We start from the raw sequence: 18030 nt of genomic DNA, 5'->3' as shown, positions 1-18030 counted from the left end.
CAGCTAAGGCCATCACAGAGGGTGCATTATCAGCTGCGTCCTAGCCATATATACCTCCTTCATGACGCAGCCCATCTAAGGCCATCATTGAGTGTGCATTATCAGCTGCGTCCTAGCCATATATACCTCCTTCATGACGCAGCCCAGCGCAAAGCCATCACTGAGTGTGCATTATCAGCTGCGTCCTAGACATATATACCTCATTCATGGCGCAGCCCAGCGTAAGGCCATCACAGAGGGGGCATTATCAGCTGCGTCCTAGCCATATATACCTCCTTCATGACGCAGCCCAACAGGGGCCATCACAGAGGGCGCATTATCAGCTGCGTCCTAGCCATATATACCTCCTTCATGACGCAGCCCAGCGCCATCACAAAGGGTGCATTATCAGCTGCGTCCTAGCCATATATACCTCCTTCATGGCGCAGCCCAGCGTGGGGGCGCATTACCAGCTGCGTCCTAGCCATATATACCTCCTTCATGGCGCTGCCCAGCGTGGGGCCATCACAGAGGGCGCATTATCAGCTGCGTCCCAGCCATATATACCTCCTGCATGACACAGCCCAGCGTAGGGCCATCACAGAGGGTGCATTTTCAGCTGCGTCCTAGCCATATATACCTCCTTCATGATGCAGCCCAGCGTAGGGCCATCACAGAGGGTACATTATCAGCTGCGTCTTAGCCATATATATACCTCCATCATGACGCAGCCCTGCGTAGGGCCATCACTGACGGTGCATTATCAGATGCTTCCCAGCCATATATATCTCCTTCGTGACGCAGCCCAGCTAAGGCCATCACAGAGTGTACATCATCAGCTGCGTCCCAGCCATATATACCTCCTTCATGGCGCAGCCCAGCGTAGGGCATCACTGAGTGTGCATTATCAGATGCGTCCCAGCCATATATACCTCCTTCATGACGCAGCCCAGCGTAGGGCATCACAGAGGGTGCATTATCAGCTGCGTCCCAGCCATATATACCTCCTTCATGGTGCAGCCCAGCGTAGGGCCATCACAGAGGGTGCATTATCACCTGCGTCCTAGCCATATATACCTCCTTCACGGCTCACCACAGCATACGGCATGACAGAGGGTACATTATCAGCTGCGTCCTAGCCATATATACCTCCTTCATGATGCAGCCCAGCTAAGGCCATCACAGAGGGCGCATTATCCGCTGCGTCCTAGCCATATAAACCTCCTTCATGGCGCTGCCCAATGTGGGGCCATCACAGAGGGCGCATTATCAGATGCGTCCTAGTCATATATTCCTCCTTCATGACGCAGCCCAGCCTAGAGCCATCACAGAGTGTACATTATCAGCTGCGTCCTAGCCATATATACCTCCTTCATGACGCAGCCCAGCGTAGGGCCATCACAGAAGGTGCATTATCAGCTGCGTCCTAGCCATATATACCTCCTTCGTGACGCAGCCCAGCGTAGGGCATCACAGAGTGTACATTATTAGCTGCGTCCTAGCCATATATACCTCCTTCATGGTACAGCTCAGCGTAGGCCATCACAGAGGGTGCATTATCAGCTGCGTCCTTGCCATATATACCTCCTTCATGACACAGCCCAGCTTAAGGCCATCACAGAGGGTGCATTACCAGCTGCGTCCTAGCCATATATACCTCCTTCATGACGCAGCCCAGCGTAGGGCCATCACAGAGGGTGCATTATGAGCTGCGTCCTAGCCATATATACCTCCTTCATGACGCAGCCCAGCATATGGCCATCACAGAGGGTGCATTATCAGCTGCGTCCTAGCCATATATACCTCCTTCATGGCGCAGCCCAGCATAGGGCCATCACTGAGAGTACATTATTAGCTGCGTCCTAGCCATATATACCTCCTTCACGGCGCAGCCCAGCGTACGGCATCACAGAGGGTACATTATCAGCTGCGTCCTAGCCATATATACCTCCTTCATGATGCAGCCCAGCTAAGGCCATCACAGAGGGCGCATTATCAGCTGCGTCCTCGCCATATATACCTCCTTCATGGCGCAGTTCAGCGTAGGCCATCACAGAGTGTACATTATCAGCTGCGTCCTAGCCATATATACCTCCTTCATGACGCAGCCCAGTGTGGGGCCATCACAGAGGGCGCATTATCAGCTGCGTCCTAGCCATATATACCTCCTTCATGAAGCAGCCCAGCCTAGGGCCATCACAGAGTGTCCATTATCAGCTGCGTCCTAGCCATATATACCTCCTTCGTGACGCAGCCCAGCGTAGGGCCATCACAGAGGGCGCATTATCAGCTGCGTCCTAGCCATATATACCTCCTTCGTGACGCAGCCCAGCGTAGGGCATCACAGAGGGCGCATTATCAGCTGCGTCCTAGCCATATATACCTCCTTCATGACCCAGCCCAGCATAGGGCATCACAGAGGGTACATTATCAGCTGCGTCCCAGCCATATATACCTCCTTCATGACGCAGCCCAGCGTAGGGCCATCACTGAGTGTACATTATTAGCTGCGTCTTGGCCATATATACCTCCTTCATGGTGCAGCTCAGCGTAGGCCATCACAGAGGGTGCATTATCAGCTGCGTCCTAGCCATATATACCTCCTTCATGACGCAGCCCAGCTAAGGCCATCACAGAGGGTGCATTACCAGCTGAGTCCTAGCCATATATACCCCCTTCATGACGCAGCCCAGCGTAGGGCCATCACAGAGGGCGCATTATCAGCTGCGTCCTAGTCATATACCTCCTTCATGACGCAGCCCAGCCTAGAGCCATCACAGAGTGTACATTATCAGCTGCGTCCTAGCCATATATACCTCCTTCATGACGCAGCCCAGCGTAGGGCCATCACAGAGGGTGCATTATCAGCTGCGTCCTAGCCATATATACCTCCTTCGTGACGCACCCCAGCGTAGGGCATCACAGAGGGTGCATTATCAGCAGCGTCCTAGCCATATATATCTCCTTCACGACGCAGCCCAGCGCAGGGCATCACAGATGGTGCATTATCAGCTGCGTCCTAGCCATATATACCTCCTTCACGACGCAGCCCAGCGTAGGGCCATCACATAGGGTGCATTATCAGCGGCGTCCTAGCCACATATACCTCCTTCACGACGCAGCCCAGCGCAGGGCCATCACAGAGGGTGCATTATCAGCTGCGTCCTAGCCATATATACCTTCTTCACGGCGCAGCCCAGCGCAGGGCCATCACAGAGGGTGCATTATCATCTGCGTCCTAACCATATATACCTCCTTCACGACGCACCCCAGCGTAGGGCATCACAGAGGGCGCATTATCAGCTGCGTCCTAGCCATACATACCTCCTTCACGACGCAGCCCAGCGCAGGGCCATCACAAAGGGCGCATTATCAGCTGCGTCCTAGCCATACATACCTCTTTCACGACGCAGCCCAGCGTAGGGCATCACACAGGGCGCATTATCAGCTGCGTCCTACCCATATATACCTCCTTCACGGCGCAGCCCAGCGTAGGGCATCACACAGGGCGCATTACCAGCTGCGTCCTAGCCATATATACCTCCTTCACAACGTAGCCCAGCGTAGGGCCATCACAGAGGGTGCATTACCAGCTGCGTCCTAGCCATATATACCTCCTTCATGACGCAGCCCAGCGTAGGGCATCACAGAGGGTGCATTACCAGCTGCGTCCTAGCCATATATACCTCCTTCATGACGCAGCCCAGCGTAGGGCCATCACTGAGTGTGCATTACCAGCTGCGTCCTACTCATATATACCTACCTCCTTCATGACGCAGCCCAGCGTAGGGCCATCACTGAGTGTGCATTATCAGCTGTGTCCTAGCCATATATACCTATCTCCTTCATGACGCAGCCCAGCGTAGGGCCATCACCGAGGGCGCATTATCAGCTGCGTCCTAGCCATATATACGTCCTTCATGGCGCTGCCCAGCGTGGGGCCATCACAGAGGGCGCATTACCAGCTGCGTCCTAGCCATATATACCTCCTTCATGGCGCAGCCCAGCGTAGGGCCATCACAGCGGGCGCATTACCAGCTGCGTCCTAGCCATATATACCTCCTTCATGACGCAGCCCAGCATAGGGCCATCATAGAGGGTGCATTATCAGCTGCGTCCTAGCCATATATACCTCCTTCATGACGCAGCCCATCTAAGGCCATCACTGAGTGTGCATTATCAGCTGTGTCCTAGCCATATATACCTCCTTCATGACGCAGCCCAGCGTAGGGATATCACAGAGGGTGCATTATCAGCTGCGTCCTAGCCATATATTCCTCCTTCACGACGCAGCCCAGCGTAGGGCCATCACAGAGGGTGCATTATCAGCTGCGTCCTAGCCATATATACCTCCTTCATGACGCAGCCCAGCGTAGGGCATCACAGAGGGTGCATTATAAGCTGCGTCATAGCCATATATACCTCCTTCATGACGCAGCCCAGCGTAGGGCATCACAGAGGGTGCATTATCAGCTGCGTCCTAGCCATATATACCTCCTTCATGGCGCAGCCCAGCGTAGGGCATCACAGAGGGCGCATTATAAGCTGCGTCCTAGCCATATATACCTCCTTCATGGCGCTGCCCATATTCTGGCCTTGATATCTTATGGGGCAACTTTATAAAGCTGCACCTCACACTCGGGGGAGCCCGGTGGCTCCTGAGTGAAACCCTTGTCCGGTCTCACTCAGCTTCCTTTGATGGCGATGGGTTTCAGATGCAGAGAGGCTTCTTGGGGGTGACACTGCTCTGGAGGAAAGAGCCACCGCTGGGTAATTCACACTGGGGTCCCCCCTTTCTCCAGCATGAACCGTACCCCAGCCAGGAGCAAGCACTCAGTTGTTACAGAGTGCAGCGAAGGAGGGGGACTGACTTGTTCGTGCACTTGGTGAAGATACTGTTCCTGTTCTAAGAAACTGAGCAGTGGCCTCATTCCCCTCAGACTTTCAGTCCCTCCCCCGAAGCACTGTTCCCTCTCTCTCTTCCAGTCCTCAGTACAGACTGGTTTTCACAGCCCTTCTTATGTAGCTTTCAGAGGGAAGGCTCATTTTGGTTTTCAGTTATTTGAATGAATGCTTCCGCAGCAGGGCTCATGGAGGCCTTGGTACCCCTGGGGCACACGTGAGATAAGCGGAGCTCTCTTCTAGTGACACTAGGCAGCTGCCTAGCAGTGCCTACGTACAATCCTGACCACTGAGGCCAGCAGTCCATGGTCTGACCATAACATGCTGGGGGCATGATGGGCTCTTGAAGGGCATTCCCTTTGCCACGCAGCGCTTGACAGCCCCTAGTGCCCTCCCACCCACTCTGCATGGCGAGCCCCCAGAGTATGTTTTTTCCATGTCTAAGGATGGCTCTTGTTATGTGGCCTTAAATGGTTTCTGCCAATGAAGACGCTACACACCGCTAGAAGCTGAGGCGTGGCAAGGGTGCCGTGGGCCCTGATGTAAGCAAGGATGTGACCCCACTGGCTACTGTTGGATGGTGAAATACAGCAATTATCTGGGTTCAGTAGGTCCCCACAGGGTTCTGAGCCCTGGTGCCACTGCTCCTGCTGCACCAATGGGAGCTACGTCTCTGGCTAAGAGTCTGTAGCGACAGCCCAAGGATGAGCAACAACTGAGTAACGGGCACGCAGGACGCTGGAGCACATTCAGGAGCAGCAGAGGGCAAAAACATGAGGGCAGGAGCCTCAGAGGGCAAAGAGACAAGGGCAGGAGCCTCAGAGGGCAAAGCTCAGAGGGCAAAGGGATGTGGGAGGGGGTCTCGGTGGCTGGAGGGTAAAGAGATGAGGGAGGGGTATCGGTGGCTGGAGGGTAAAGAGATGAGGGAGGGGTCTCGGTGGCTGGAGGGTAAACAGATAAGACAGGGGGTCTCGGTTGCTGGAGGGTAGGGAGATGACGGAGGGGGTCTCGGTAGCTGGAGGGTAGGGAGATGAGGGAGGGGGTCTCGGTGGCTGGAAGGTAAAGAGATGAGGGAGGGGGACTCGGTGGCTGGAGGGTAAAGAGATGAGGGGGGTCTCGGTGGCTGGAGGGTAGGAAGATGAGGGAGGGGGTCTCGGTAGCTAGAGGGTAGGGAGATGAGGGAGGGGGTCTCGGTCGCTGGAAGGTAAAGAGATGGGGGGGCTCGGTGGCTGGAGGGTAAAGAGATGAGGGAGGGGGTCTTGGTGGCTGGAGGGTAGGGAGATGAGGGAGGGGGCCTCGGTGGCTGGAGGGTAGGGAGATGACGGAGGGGGCCTCGGTGGCTGGAGGGTAAAGAGATGAGGGGGGTCTCGGTGGCTGGAGGGTAGGGACATGAGGGAGGGGTCCTCGGTAGCTGGAGGTTAAAGAGATGAGGGGGGTCTCGGTGGCTGGATGATAAAGAGATGGGGGGGTCTCGGTGGATGGAGGGTAAAGCGATGACGGGGGATTTCGGTGGCTGGAGGGTAAAGAGATGAGGGGGTCTCGGTGGCTGGATGATAAAGAGATGAGGGGGGTCTCGGTGGCTGGAGAGCAGCCTCCCCAGGTCTTCCACAGAGACTCACATGCTCTGATGGGTAGAGGGGCAGTGGACTGTACAAGCCCATCTATTCGCCCATGACAACCACCAGCCCCCGACATGATGCCTGGCTGAGACCACTCATAATCTCAAGAAAGAGAGGGAATCTTTCTACCACCCACCCCCCCCCCCCCTCCCTGCACCAACCAGTGTGTGCAGTGGCCTGGAGTGCTCCTCACTGGTCCCCTCCTGGGTCAGACTAGCCCACAGGCCATGCAGGCAGTGCCCGATGGGCTGGTCTTACAGGTGAGTGTGAGGACTGTTTTTTTGGCTTTCTGTGCACCTGTTTTATGGTCAAACAGGTCATTTTTTACCCTCTAGCATTAGCACAAACATTGCCTGCAGCAAGCTTAGATCCATGGAGTCGCCCCTAGGTTGCAAAACCCGAGTACGGCGTGAATTCACAAGTCCAGACCTGCACTGATTTGTAAATGTGGCCCACTTTTTTAATGGCTAATGGGAGCCACTTTTAATTTGCCCCCCCAGGCCTGTTTTCCAACCCAGTGTACCGGGTCCCCCTCTCCATCCTCTCTGGCCCTCTGGTATGCCTCGCCTGCTGCGCTCCTGGACACATACATGCCAATAGTCCCAATTTGTGTTGCCAAAAGTGGCTTTATTTTGGCAGTCTTCACCTGAAATAGGGAGAGGACGTGGTGTAACTGCAGACTTTGAAGCTTTTGGAACCAGTTTTGAGTCTCGGCATCGGCTCAACAGCCTGTGATTTTGGGCAAATCTCTTGATCTCCCTGTGCTACCAAAAACTGGGGCTCATGTAAACCATAGCAGTACCTTCAGGTCGAGCAAGCCCTAAATAAAACTGCAGAAAAAAATAGAAGTCAATGGGAGAAAGACATTCTCCCCATTTATTTTGTACAAATGTCTCACTTTCCTCTTCTAAAATGATGGCAGGTATTTGCGGATTGTAGCCCTCACGAGACCCCCTTTAGCTGTTTTTTGCTGTCCTTCCAGCCCGGTCGGATGCGGGGCAGCAGGTGAGAAGAGATGCTACTACAACGCGGCCTGCGCCTACCAGCTGAAAGGCGTGACATGCGTGTTAAGAGGCGTGACTGCGGGTGAGAAAAGGAGGCGCACCTACGTGCTATGAGGCGTGGCACACCTGAGGGGAAGCACGTCACGCGCGCACGTGGCGTACTGTTTACGTTTTAAGATCTTAGCAGGGGTGCCCTCTCCCTAATGTACTCAGTGTCTGATGCCAACGACTGACTGCACACTACCTCAGGAGGCCTGCTGCCCTGACCTCTCTATGCAGTCAGTCACTCACCACGACACTTTTCTCTCACTCATTCCGACGTGCTTTCACACACTGGTGCTCATTCTCTTAAGGTCGTTTGCACCATTTTACACATCTGATAGCATATCTGCCTTAAAAAATGCTGCTAAATGGATTAATGCTGCCTTTTCTGATTCCCCCAATTTTTGGGTGCCCACGCACACGGCACCCCACTACCCCTCTGGTAGGTTAGCGCTGCTTTGCTGCCTATATGTTTTGGTTCCCATCCCCCTCCCAACAGCACTACCTGTATCTCAGACCACAGAAATACATCAGTGACGTAACAAAGGCTCCCACGGCGCCTGCCGATTGTGGAGGGGGGGCTCCGGGCTCCAGGGGACCCCATTAGCTCAGTATCTTGGCCTGAGAGCTTCTGAGTTAGTTCAGATGGCGGTCTCTCAATGTCCTTTATGGGGGGGGAAGGGGGGGGGGGGTCATGTTTCATTAAGCCACTGAGGTAGAGGCCTGCCTCTAGCATCATAGAAATCCTGAAACATACCAGAGCAGCTCCACGGTCAATTATAAGGGCCGGCTTATCGCAGATACATTTTAAGCGCCCCTTTCATGCCCCCTCCTTCATCTGACTTCGAGGCACAACACCCCAAGGTAAGATAACATCTTTGTGGAGGCTCATGCACAACACAAAATACTTTCCACGCAGGATCTCCACAGATGCAACGCTCTGCATAAGCACTCCCCTATGATGTAACATGCTACCCATCATATAATGTGCTTTGACGCCACACAACAGGGTACGAAGCGCTAATCAAAGGCTACAATGCATCCCACTCTCTAAGCCACTTCTCAGTCACTTACACACCCAGGGAACTAGCCATTCACTGACACAGGTATGAACTCACTCCAACACTCAGTTCTCTAAGCAGTCCCTCACTCAGACATTCTATATTGGAAAAGCCATTTAGCCATTCACTACTAATTCCACCCTCTCGACAAGTCATTCATTCCACTGTTCATTTACTCAGCCCATGAAGAAACTCATTCAATGGCATCTTCACTCACTTAGGGCCTCACTAAGAGTTTGGCGCTCCCACCACGGGACTGCCAAACTCACGGGGAGGACGCCACTGCCATAGTGGTGACGTTCCCCCTGGACGTATTACAATGTTCCCGTCGGGCTAACTGACTAAAACATTGTAATATGCGTTCCCGGCGGGAACAGTGTTAAGATATTGCCCTCAGCTCCCTTAAGGGTGCGAGACAATATCCTAACACTCCAGGACCCTCGGAATGCGCAGACAGTGCGCATTGTGGCGGTGCTGGGCAGGGGAGGCCCTGTACTGCCCACGACATGGTCATGGGCAGTGCAGGGCCCCCGTGGCCCTGAGCACTTCCTTACCACCAGCCTTCAATGGCGAGTTCTCCGCCATGAAAAGACTGGCGGAAAGAAGTGTTGGAATCCGCCAGGCAGCGCAGATATCAGCACCGCCATGGCTGGTTGGGAAACTATGATCCTGGTGGGGACTGTGGTCCTTTGGCGGTCCGACCGCCACCGCAAGTTTGGCGGTCTCATGACTGCAAATCTCAAAATGAGGCTCTTAGACTTTTAGTCACAGATAAATTAACTTGTGGCTGTAGCCATTATACACCAAGCTAGACACTCCCTCCCTAAACCAATTACTGTCTTTGATTGGAAGTATAGATGTGATGTTTGTAGAGCACAAACCTAGCCAAAACGCAGCAGAGACACTGTGCAAAGGCAGAGACAGCCAGTGAGTGATTAGCGAGGTGGCTGGTTTCTAAGAGTGAAAGTACCCCGTTACTTTATCATGATGCACTGTTCCTTAAGTAGGTGCATCGTCAGCTCTTGACTAAACTCAGCAGCGTTGGGTGGTCCTGATGGATACAGGGATGTTTTTCCAGGTCCTGGGTGCACAGACGCAAAGGCCTCCTGCCTTGTGTCTTCTTTCCTACCCTTCTCATCTACAGCCTGGTGGTGTGCCAAGACCCAAAAGAGACGGTGACCTTGTCTGCAAGATAAGCAGGGGTGCTGGCCATAATCGACCTTTTGATGATGCCCATGGGTTTAAAGATGGTGTGTTCCAGCAAGGGGGGCAGGTGGACTTCCATCAGTGTGGGGGTGAGGGGGGTATGTGATCATATGTCATCAGGCACTCGATGAAGCACGCTGTGGCGCTCAGGATGCCTTCAAGGGGGACCAGTGTGGAGTTTCGCACGCTGTGGGGCAGGGCGTTGTCACTGTACAGATGCAAGAGTACAAGAGTTTGAATGGCTGATCTGAACTCCTTTTCTGGGATTAATATATTCACTTCTTTAGTAGCTAGCAGTAGTCCCTCTCAACTTTCTTGGTGATATGTCCCTCGAGTGTGACTGGTGTCCAGGGTGAATCTGAGAGACTTGGCATTGGATAAAAATTTAAGTTCAAGTCCCATCCAGGTTCATGTTGTAAAGAGAGCTTTGGATCATTTAATTGTTGTTCTTGGCAATTAGAAGGAATTCTGTCTCGTTGGGTTAGGCTTCAGGTGAGTGCAAGGTATCCAGGTCTGGATGAAACACAAGCAGTGTTTGAGGTGTTGGACTTACAAATAGAGTTCTGCAGCACCAGATGAAGAACTTTGATGTCTCTGCCTCACAAGGGCATCTGAAGAATAGTGTCACAATAGCTCTCAAACTCCAAGCAGTCCACCTGATAAAGGGTCATCTGGTGAATGATGTCACGATAAGCCTCAAAACCTAAACAGACATCAACCAAACAAAGCATCATTGTGGAAAGCCTGTTGTTGATGCTCGTTAACGATGCAGGGCTGGGTAAAGATAAATGTTTTTTTTCTACCTCAATGACTCCATTACACGTTTGCTCAGTTATTGATTCACTTAGGCCAGCTCTCCCGCAGCCATCCACTCACCTACGCATTGACTCACTCACTCACACTCATCTACGCTTCGACTCACTCCTTTAGAGTACCTCTTGTGCCTTTTTTATGTGTTGCTTCGGTCCAGCCGCTGTCCCTGCGCCATTCTTTGCCCCCTGTGGCCTCTGTTCTCCTGGGTTGTCACACATCTTCCTGCATCATCACCCACCCGCATGCTTGCCTGCCTCCTTGCGTCCACCTGGGACCCAACTCCCACTGCCCTCCATCACCCACATCCACCTCACAACCACCAGCGCTCTCCTTCCACATGCATGTGTCCCACAAGCGCACTCTCGCCTGCATTTACCCCCACAACCTACTTGCAGCTACACCCACAAGCACCCTCATACCACCCACATGGTCCCATCACTGCAGCCACCATGCACCCCTCTGCACCAATGCCCTTATCGCCCTTTCACAAGTGAGCTACTCCTGCCACTGGCCTCCCCCACCTGCTTGCACCCCACCCCTGCATTCGCTTGCTTTGCTGAGATCCCCCTTGTGTCTTCGGCAGGTGAACCCCAACAGCATTGCTGCCAAGGATGGCCGGATCAGAGAAGGGGACCGCATCCTGCAGGTAAACGAACCCCCATAGTTCTGTGCCTTGGCATGCTATGTCAGACATGCGCCACGTCTGGGGATACTACACAGCACATTGTCATGCCTGGGCACATTACACTGGACTTCTGCAGTGTCTGAAAACTCTTCGCATGACACACCAATGTCTGACACACCTTGCAGGACACGCTACATCTCGGGACACACATCGGGCTATTCACACAGGTAACTTACACTTGTGAGTAAGTTCACATGTAACTTTACTATTAGACTTTTGAGTAACTTTACAACCTTGGGCTATTCACAAAATCAGAATGTAAAATTACTCAGAAGTGTAGACTTGCACAGCTCCGCCCCCTGAAACGGGGGTGGAGCCAAATTCATGAAGGCAAGTTACTACTGCCAAAAGGAAACTGTAATAAGTCTAGCACCACCCCTGGCCAACCACTGGTACTGCAAACCATCCCACAGAAAATAATGTACGTGCGGACTCCAGATAAAACACTATAGAAAATAATGTTTAATTAAATTAAATTATTTAAAATAGTGAAAAAAATAAATAACTATAATTTGGTATTTTAAAGAAATCTCTAAAAAATTCTTAAATAAAACATGTTTATCGTGTAATTATAAAATATTTTACCAACTTTTTTGGAATTTATAAATTATCAAAATAGTCACTTTTATTAAAGTATGAACTACTTTTAAATCATTCTGTGAATCACTTTTAATAATGATTAAAACTTGATAAAATGTTTTTTAAATTTTGGACGGAACTTATTTTTCCATTTAAACATCAGGAAAAATATTTTTATTTAATTTAATATACTTCAGTTAAGTAAGATTTAATTAAATGAAGTTAATAGTATTGTAGCACTTGTGTTACTTTGTTCTATTTACCATAGAAATGTTGTTACTAGTTTATTATCAAGCTTAATATACTTTTTTTTTTACTTTATGATAGAGAGATCTTCACCCAGACTGAGTGAATTCTATAAATCGCTTAAAAAAAATATTAAAGCATGATAAAAAAACACTTTAGGTGGGAGCCTATTTTTTCATTTAAACATGAGGAAATTTTTTTTTATTTAATTTAATATATTTAAATTAAAGATTTAATTCAAAATTAAGTTTTATTTTGTTCTACATTTAAAATAAATGTATGAAAATGACATTTATTTTCATTAATATTGAACAACAAAATATTCTTATTAATCTATTATAAAGTTTATCAAACTTTTCTTACTTTCCGCTACACTTTACCATAGAGAGATCATCACATACATCTTCGTATGGTAAAGTATAGGGAACATTTTAAACGTTTATTAAACTTGAAAAATACTATAAATACATTTATATTAAATATTATGATTTAATTTTATATATTTATTTTAAATGTAGAATACAATTTAAAAAAATCTACTGCACTACTAAGTTACATTTGAATTAAATAAATATTTTAAACATATTAAATTTATATTATTTTTAATGTTTATATTTACAAATTAAAAACTACCAAAATAATTATTTAAGTTCTTGTAATGTTTTTTACAAATTAAAATTTTATATTTATGTATATTTTATATATATATATATATGTGTGTGTGTGTGTGCCTCAAAATAATTACATTTAGTTTAACTTAATATCCTATAGAGTTTTATTTTACGTTCCTACCTCCATTATTTCCTGTGGGGTGGTGTTGCAGAATCAGTCCTTGGTCATGTGTGGGACTGGACTTGTTACTGCTTCTTTCTGGTCGAAGTAACTTTACACTCATAAATTTGGTTGCACACTCTCTGTCAGGGGGCAGAGACATGCAAGTCTACCCTTTACACTTAGCCCAAAGTAGGAAAGTTACTCAAACGTGTAAGGGCATAGTTACTAGTAGTAAATCTACACATGAAGGTTTACCTTTGTGAATAGGACCCTAGGTGTCTGTGCTGGGAGACAGACCTCTTAGGAGATGCTGATGGCAGATTTTGGGCAGTGGATCCAGCTATGTTTCTCTGACTGAAGCCCACCCGGGCCCTGCACCTTTTCCCGCTCGAGCTGCCATCAGACTCGCCCTTTGCCTCTGTAGTTCCTCCCACCTCTTCCGACCTGTGTGTATACAAACTTCTGCAACTCTGCTGCGAAGATTAAAACAGACTCCGCCAGTCAGTGCCACAAATGACACTCACAGACCAGTCAGAAGCAGGAGTTAACCTTGGATGTCCAAGTGGCCCTTGGGAACTCTGGGGGAATCACTCCTTAAGGCCCTTTACAAGGGGGCAGCTACTCACAGGCACAGTCTGCACAGCACCGAAGCCCGGATAGTTTACTCCAGCTGAGAAGTGACCCCTCACTGCAGCATGGGAGTAACAATGTAGTGTGCATCGATTCACATACTAGAAACACACTCAGAAAAGTTTGCGTCACATTGTACCTTCACCTAGATGTGAGAATTGTGGAGCACTGTGCAACTGCGTGAGGTTGGGCGGTGAGGATGTGAGCGGTAGAAGGTGAGCCTGTCTACAAAGGAAGGACTGAGTGGAGGCAATACCTCAGCACTGCTGACTGTCAGATCCTGCCAACAGGGCCCTGCACAAGGCGGTGTGTGTGGACGGGGCCCTCGGGCTCTGGGTCAGATAGACACACATGTGTATTCTCTCAGTCTACCAGACATGCAGGACCCCTGCCACAGCAGTATGTGGTGTGTCACATCCACAAAGAAGGATAAAGAGAGCCTTCAGGGGAATGGACATTGTGGTCAGTCATCACTGAGTCCACCCAAGGTCCCTAAGCGACATGCGGGGGCCACAGCACACACCCCACCACACCGGAGAGGGTGGCACAGCGTAAGGACCTTGGTATGGGGGGCTTCAGAAGTTAGAGGGACACTCCCTAGGGGTCTAAAGTATCATAATAAAAGAATATAGTTAGGAAAAAATTAATTCCTGAAATAATTTTTGGGGATAATTTTTTCTGTTTAATTAAATTTATCGAGAACTTCTGATTTTCTCAAAATAATTCTTTATCTAGTTCTTCAAAAACGTCCAAAACACCACCAACACGTTTCGTTCTGTAAATAGGAACTTCTTCAGGACTGATGACCAGAATATTAGAGAACAATTAAAATCACTTATAAAAGCAAACTTTTGTCATCCTACTTGAAAAATACAAAATACAGACCCGCCATCTAATACGGTGGACAGAAAGCATACACACAGAGTAATAGAGTTTGGACATATAAGTTCATATATCACTATGCCAACACTACCACTTCATGTATACGTCAAATAAGTTTATCTACATTTAAAGACATTCATTAACATTGATAGCTCATTGCCATCATAGCAGCGAGGAACTGATTATGCATTCCTTTCGCTTGATAAGCATTTTCATTTCCCATTAGGGCTGGTCTGTAGGTTACACAAAGAGTGACGTACGTACCTTGTGAAGTGTTGTAACACTGTCAGGGTTTACTACAAGTCTTGGGTCTGTCGCAGATGTAAGTTGCAGATATTTCTTGTGAGAAGATCGGGGTGCCTTGGAAGAGTTCTGTGGAGGTGTCAGTGCTGGGCACCGGGGCCACACTGTGTGTGACACATGGGTAGAGTGCGTGTTTTTGATGCCTGTGACGTCTCTCTGTTTGTCCAGATCAATGGGGTGGACGTGCAGAACCGGGAGGAAGCCGTCTCCATTTTGACACAAGAGGAAAACACCATCTCGCTGCTGGTGGCGCGACCTGAGACAGAGGTGAGGAAAGGGGCGGCGTTACCAGGCTGGTGCCAGGAGGGCCGGGGCGTCAGGACGTGTGTGCCGAGGGCGGAGGAGGGGGTGCCACACTCCCTACAAAGATGGACCTCCTCAGGTTGGTGGGCAGGCCCTGGGGCCGGCAGCCATGGGCCTCACCACCTCTCCATTCAGAGTAGCATGCGAGCTTCATTCTTAAAGGGTCGGTTTGAGCCCAGTGATATCTAAAGGATTTAGGGGGCCCCTGTTCGGAACAGCATGACATTTACGATCCAATTTCAGCTATTCCTGCCCTCTTTGGCCGGGTCCCTGACGGTTCACAGACACACTGGGCCAAATTCTAAATGTTTATATCTAATATTCAGGGATAGTGATGTGTGTTTACAATATTTTAACGCAGCAGCTCACAAATGTTACTGCAAATAATCTGTGACCGCTCCCATTTCCCACATGCGAGGTCCTGTTTTGAGCTGAAATAAACTTTTTTATGGATCCCGAAAGAAATATAAACACATCATTTCTCTGCAAAATGTCTGTAACAAACTCTCACACATCTCCTACAATAAAAATAGATTAAAGGAAAACGGTGTTTAAAACAGTCTGACTGAGAAGTATTCAAGGTCATAAAGCAAATATTTTTTACAGAACAGGCATTATCAGGGGTCCCCCTGAAAGGTTGGGGCCCACTCTGCCCATGCCTTAAGACGTCCCTGGGCCTCCCCCAACAAACACGCACAGCAGTGTTTAGTCTGCATCCTGCAAGCTTCAATGACCAAATCATGCATTTCCTGCCATGTGGGTATTTGTTTTTGTGATTTTGTCACCAGCCAAGGAACACAATCCCAACATGTATTTCTTCTGATGGAAGAGGAGAGCAGCTCTGTTTAGGCATACAGCCCTAAATTCTTGGGTACATTTGAGGTACATGAAGAATGTTTAGACTTGTCCTCCCTTCGATTGACACCCCTGAACCTCATACCGGGTCGAGTACCCCTCTTGATGCCTACCCCCTCACCCCCATACACATCATATTCGTATGTTTTCATGCTCTGGAATGGTTTTCTAATGCAAGATATCATGTTTTTATATATTGTATGGCCTGGATATGCTAGGCTGACACAATAAATAAACTTGACTTATATTTAGTTATGATAACAGAAATGATTTTTGGAGGTCTAAGGGTCCTATACCACAATCTCTCTGAGTACGATACACCACTAGGTGGCATCAAAGCCTCCAGGACTGGCCCCTGCTGAAATAGAGCTGTTTCGCTGCATGTGAAGACCCCGTCCCTTCCACCTCCACTGACCAGAACCTCCTTCAGCAGGGACCCCGAGTGCAGGGATCTCACAACCACCACCTGTCCTCCAGGTACTCAAGGGCTGGCCCTGCTCTGTTGAAAGTTGCTGGTGTCTGTGATGGACTCCGGTGGCCTGCCAATTGGCTGCCTGTGGCCAGCATCAGAAGTCTACAGCAAAACCTGCAGAGCCCCCCATGCAAAGGGATGCATGTGCAGTCTGTGTGCACAGGTGCCTGTGCCTAGATCTGCCTGTGCAGAGTTCCCTGCCTGCTGCATTACATGTATTTTGGGTGGTGTTCACATGGGTATTGGGTTGGTGCTCCAAGGCGTGCTTCGGTGGTGCTCCTAGAAGTTCTTGGACAGGTGTGGTAACAGGCTTTTAGGTTGGTGCTCTCACAGCCCTGAGGTCGGCTGTAAATGGCACCAAAGTCCCTTTTAGTGATGCTCTCATTGTTCTTGGGTTGGTGCTCTCATACACCCTTGGGTTGATGCTCTCACAGCTCTTGAGTTGGTGCTCTCATAACCCTTGGATTGGTGCTCTCCACAGTTCTTAGTGTTGGACTCATGCATTTTAAGATTGGGGCTCTCATACATCCTTGGTTTGGGGCTCTCATACACCCTTGGTTTGGAGCTCTCATACACCCTTGGTTTGGGGCTCTCATACACCCTTGCGATGGTGTTCTCATACACCCTTGGGGTTGATGCTCTCCCCAGTTCTTGGGTTGCTGCTCTTATACACCCTCGGATTGAGACTCTCCACAGTTCTTGGGTTGGTGCTCTCATTCACCCTTGGGTTGGTGCTCTCATTCACCCTTGGGTTGGTGCTCTCATACACCTCTAGTATAGGCTCTCCACAGTTCTTGGGTTGGTGTTCTCATTCACCCTTAGGTTGGAGCTCTCATACCCCCTTGGGGTGGGGCTCCCTCACCCTTGGGTGTGTTCTCATACACCCTTGGGTTGGAGCTCTCCACAGTTCTTGGGTCAGTGCTCTCATACACCCTTGGGTTGGAGTTCTCCACAGTTCTTGGGTCGGTGCTCTTATACACCCTTGGGTTGGAGTTCTCCACAGTTCTTGGGTTGGTTCTCTCATACACCCTGGGTTGGGGCTCTCATACACCCTGGGTTGGGGCTCTCCACAGTTCTTTATTTGGGTCTCTCATAAACCCTTAGGCTGGGGCTCTCCACACTTCTTGGATTAGTGCTCTCGTATACCTGTGCTCTCCACAGTTCTTGGGTTGCTGCTCTCATACACCCTTGAGTTGGGGCTCGCATGCAAACTTGAATTGGTGCTCCCAACAGTTCTTGGGTTGGTACTGTCATACACCCTTGGGTTGGAGTTCTCCACAGTTCTTGGGTTGGTACTTTAATATTCCCTTGGGTTGGAGTTCTCCACAGTTCTTTGGTTGGTGCTCTCCACAGTTCTTGGATTGGTGCTCTCATACACCCTTCGAGTGGTGCTCTCCACAGTTATTGAGTTGGGGCTCTCCACAGTTCTTGGTTTGGGGCTATCATACACCCTTGGGTTGGTGCTCTCATACACCCTTGGGTTGGAGCTGTCATAAACACTTGGGTTGGTACTCATCACACTTCTTGGGTTGCTGCTCTCATACATCCTTGGGTTGCTGCTGTCAGATGGCCTTAGGGTTGATGCTCTAAAGCGCACTTGGGTTGGTGCTCTCCACAGTTTTTGGCTGATGCTCTCATACCCCCTTGGGCAGGTGCCCTCATACACCCTTAGGGT

The 18030-nt window shown here is 49.7% G+C and overlaps 1 protein-coding gene across 2 annotated transcripts in view; it reads left to right on the top strand.

The window, feature by feature from the left end:
- The window catches only part of PDZD4 (PDZ domain containing 4), a 297010-nt gene that overhangs the window by 258200 nt on the left and 20780 nt on the right, over window positions 1–18030 (top strand). Inside the window, exons 5-6 of one of the 2 annotated variants that reach the window (XM_069209426.1) lie at window positions 11210–11272; window positions 14894–14992. In XM_069209426.1, coding sequence (XP_069065527.1) covers window positions 11210–11272; window positions 14894–14992 — 162 coding nt within the window. The remainder of the gene's footprint in view (window positions 1–11209; window positions 11273–14893; window positions 14993–18030) is intronic. The other variant, XM_069209427.1, reaches the window with a different exon arrangement.

This window comes from Pleurodeles waltl, chromosome 10 (genome assembly GCF_031143425.1).
Source record: "Pleurodeles waltl isolate 20211129_DDA chromosome 10, aPleWal1.hap1.20221129, whole genome shotgun sequence".
In the NCBI taxonomy this organism is placed as follows: domain Eukaryota; kingdom Metazoa; phylum Chordata; class Amphibia; order Caudata; family Salamandridae; genus Pleurodeles; species Pleurodeles waltl.
The sequence above is the reverse complement of the archived record's forward strand: the minus strand, read 5'-3'. Positions and strand labels throughout refer to the sequence as shown.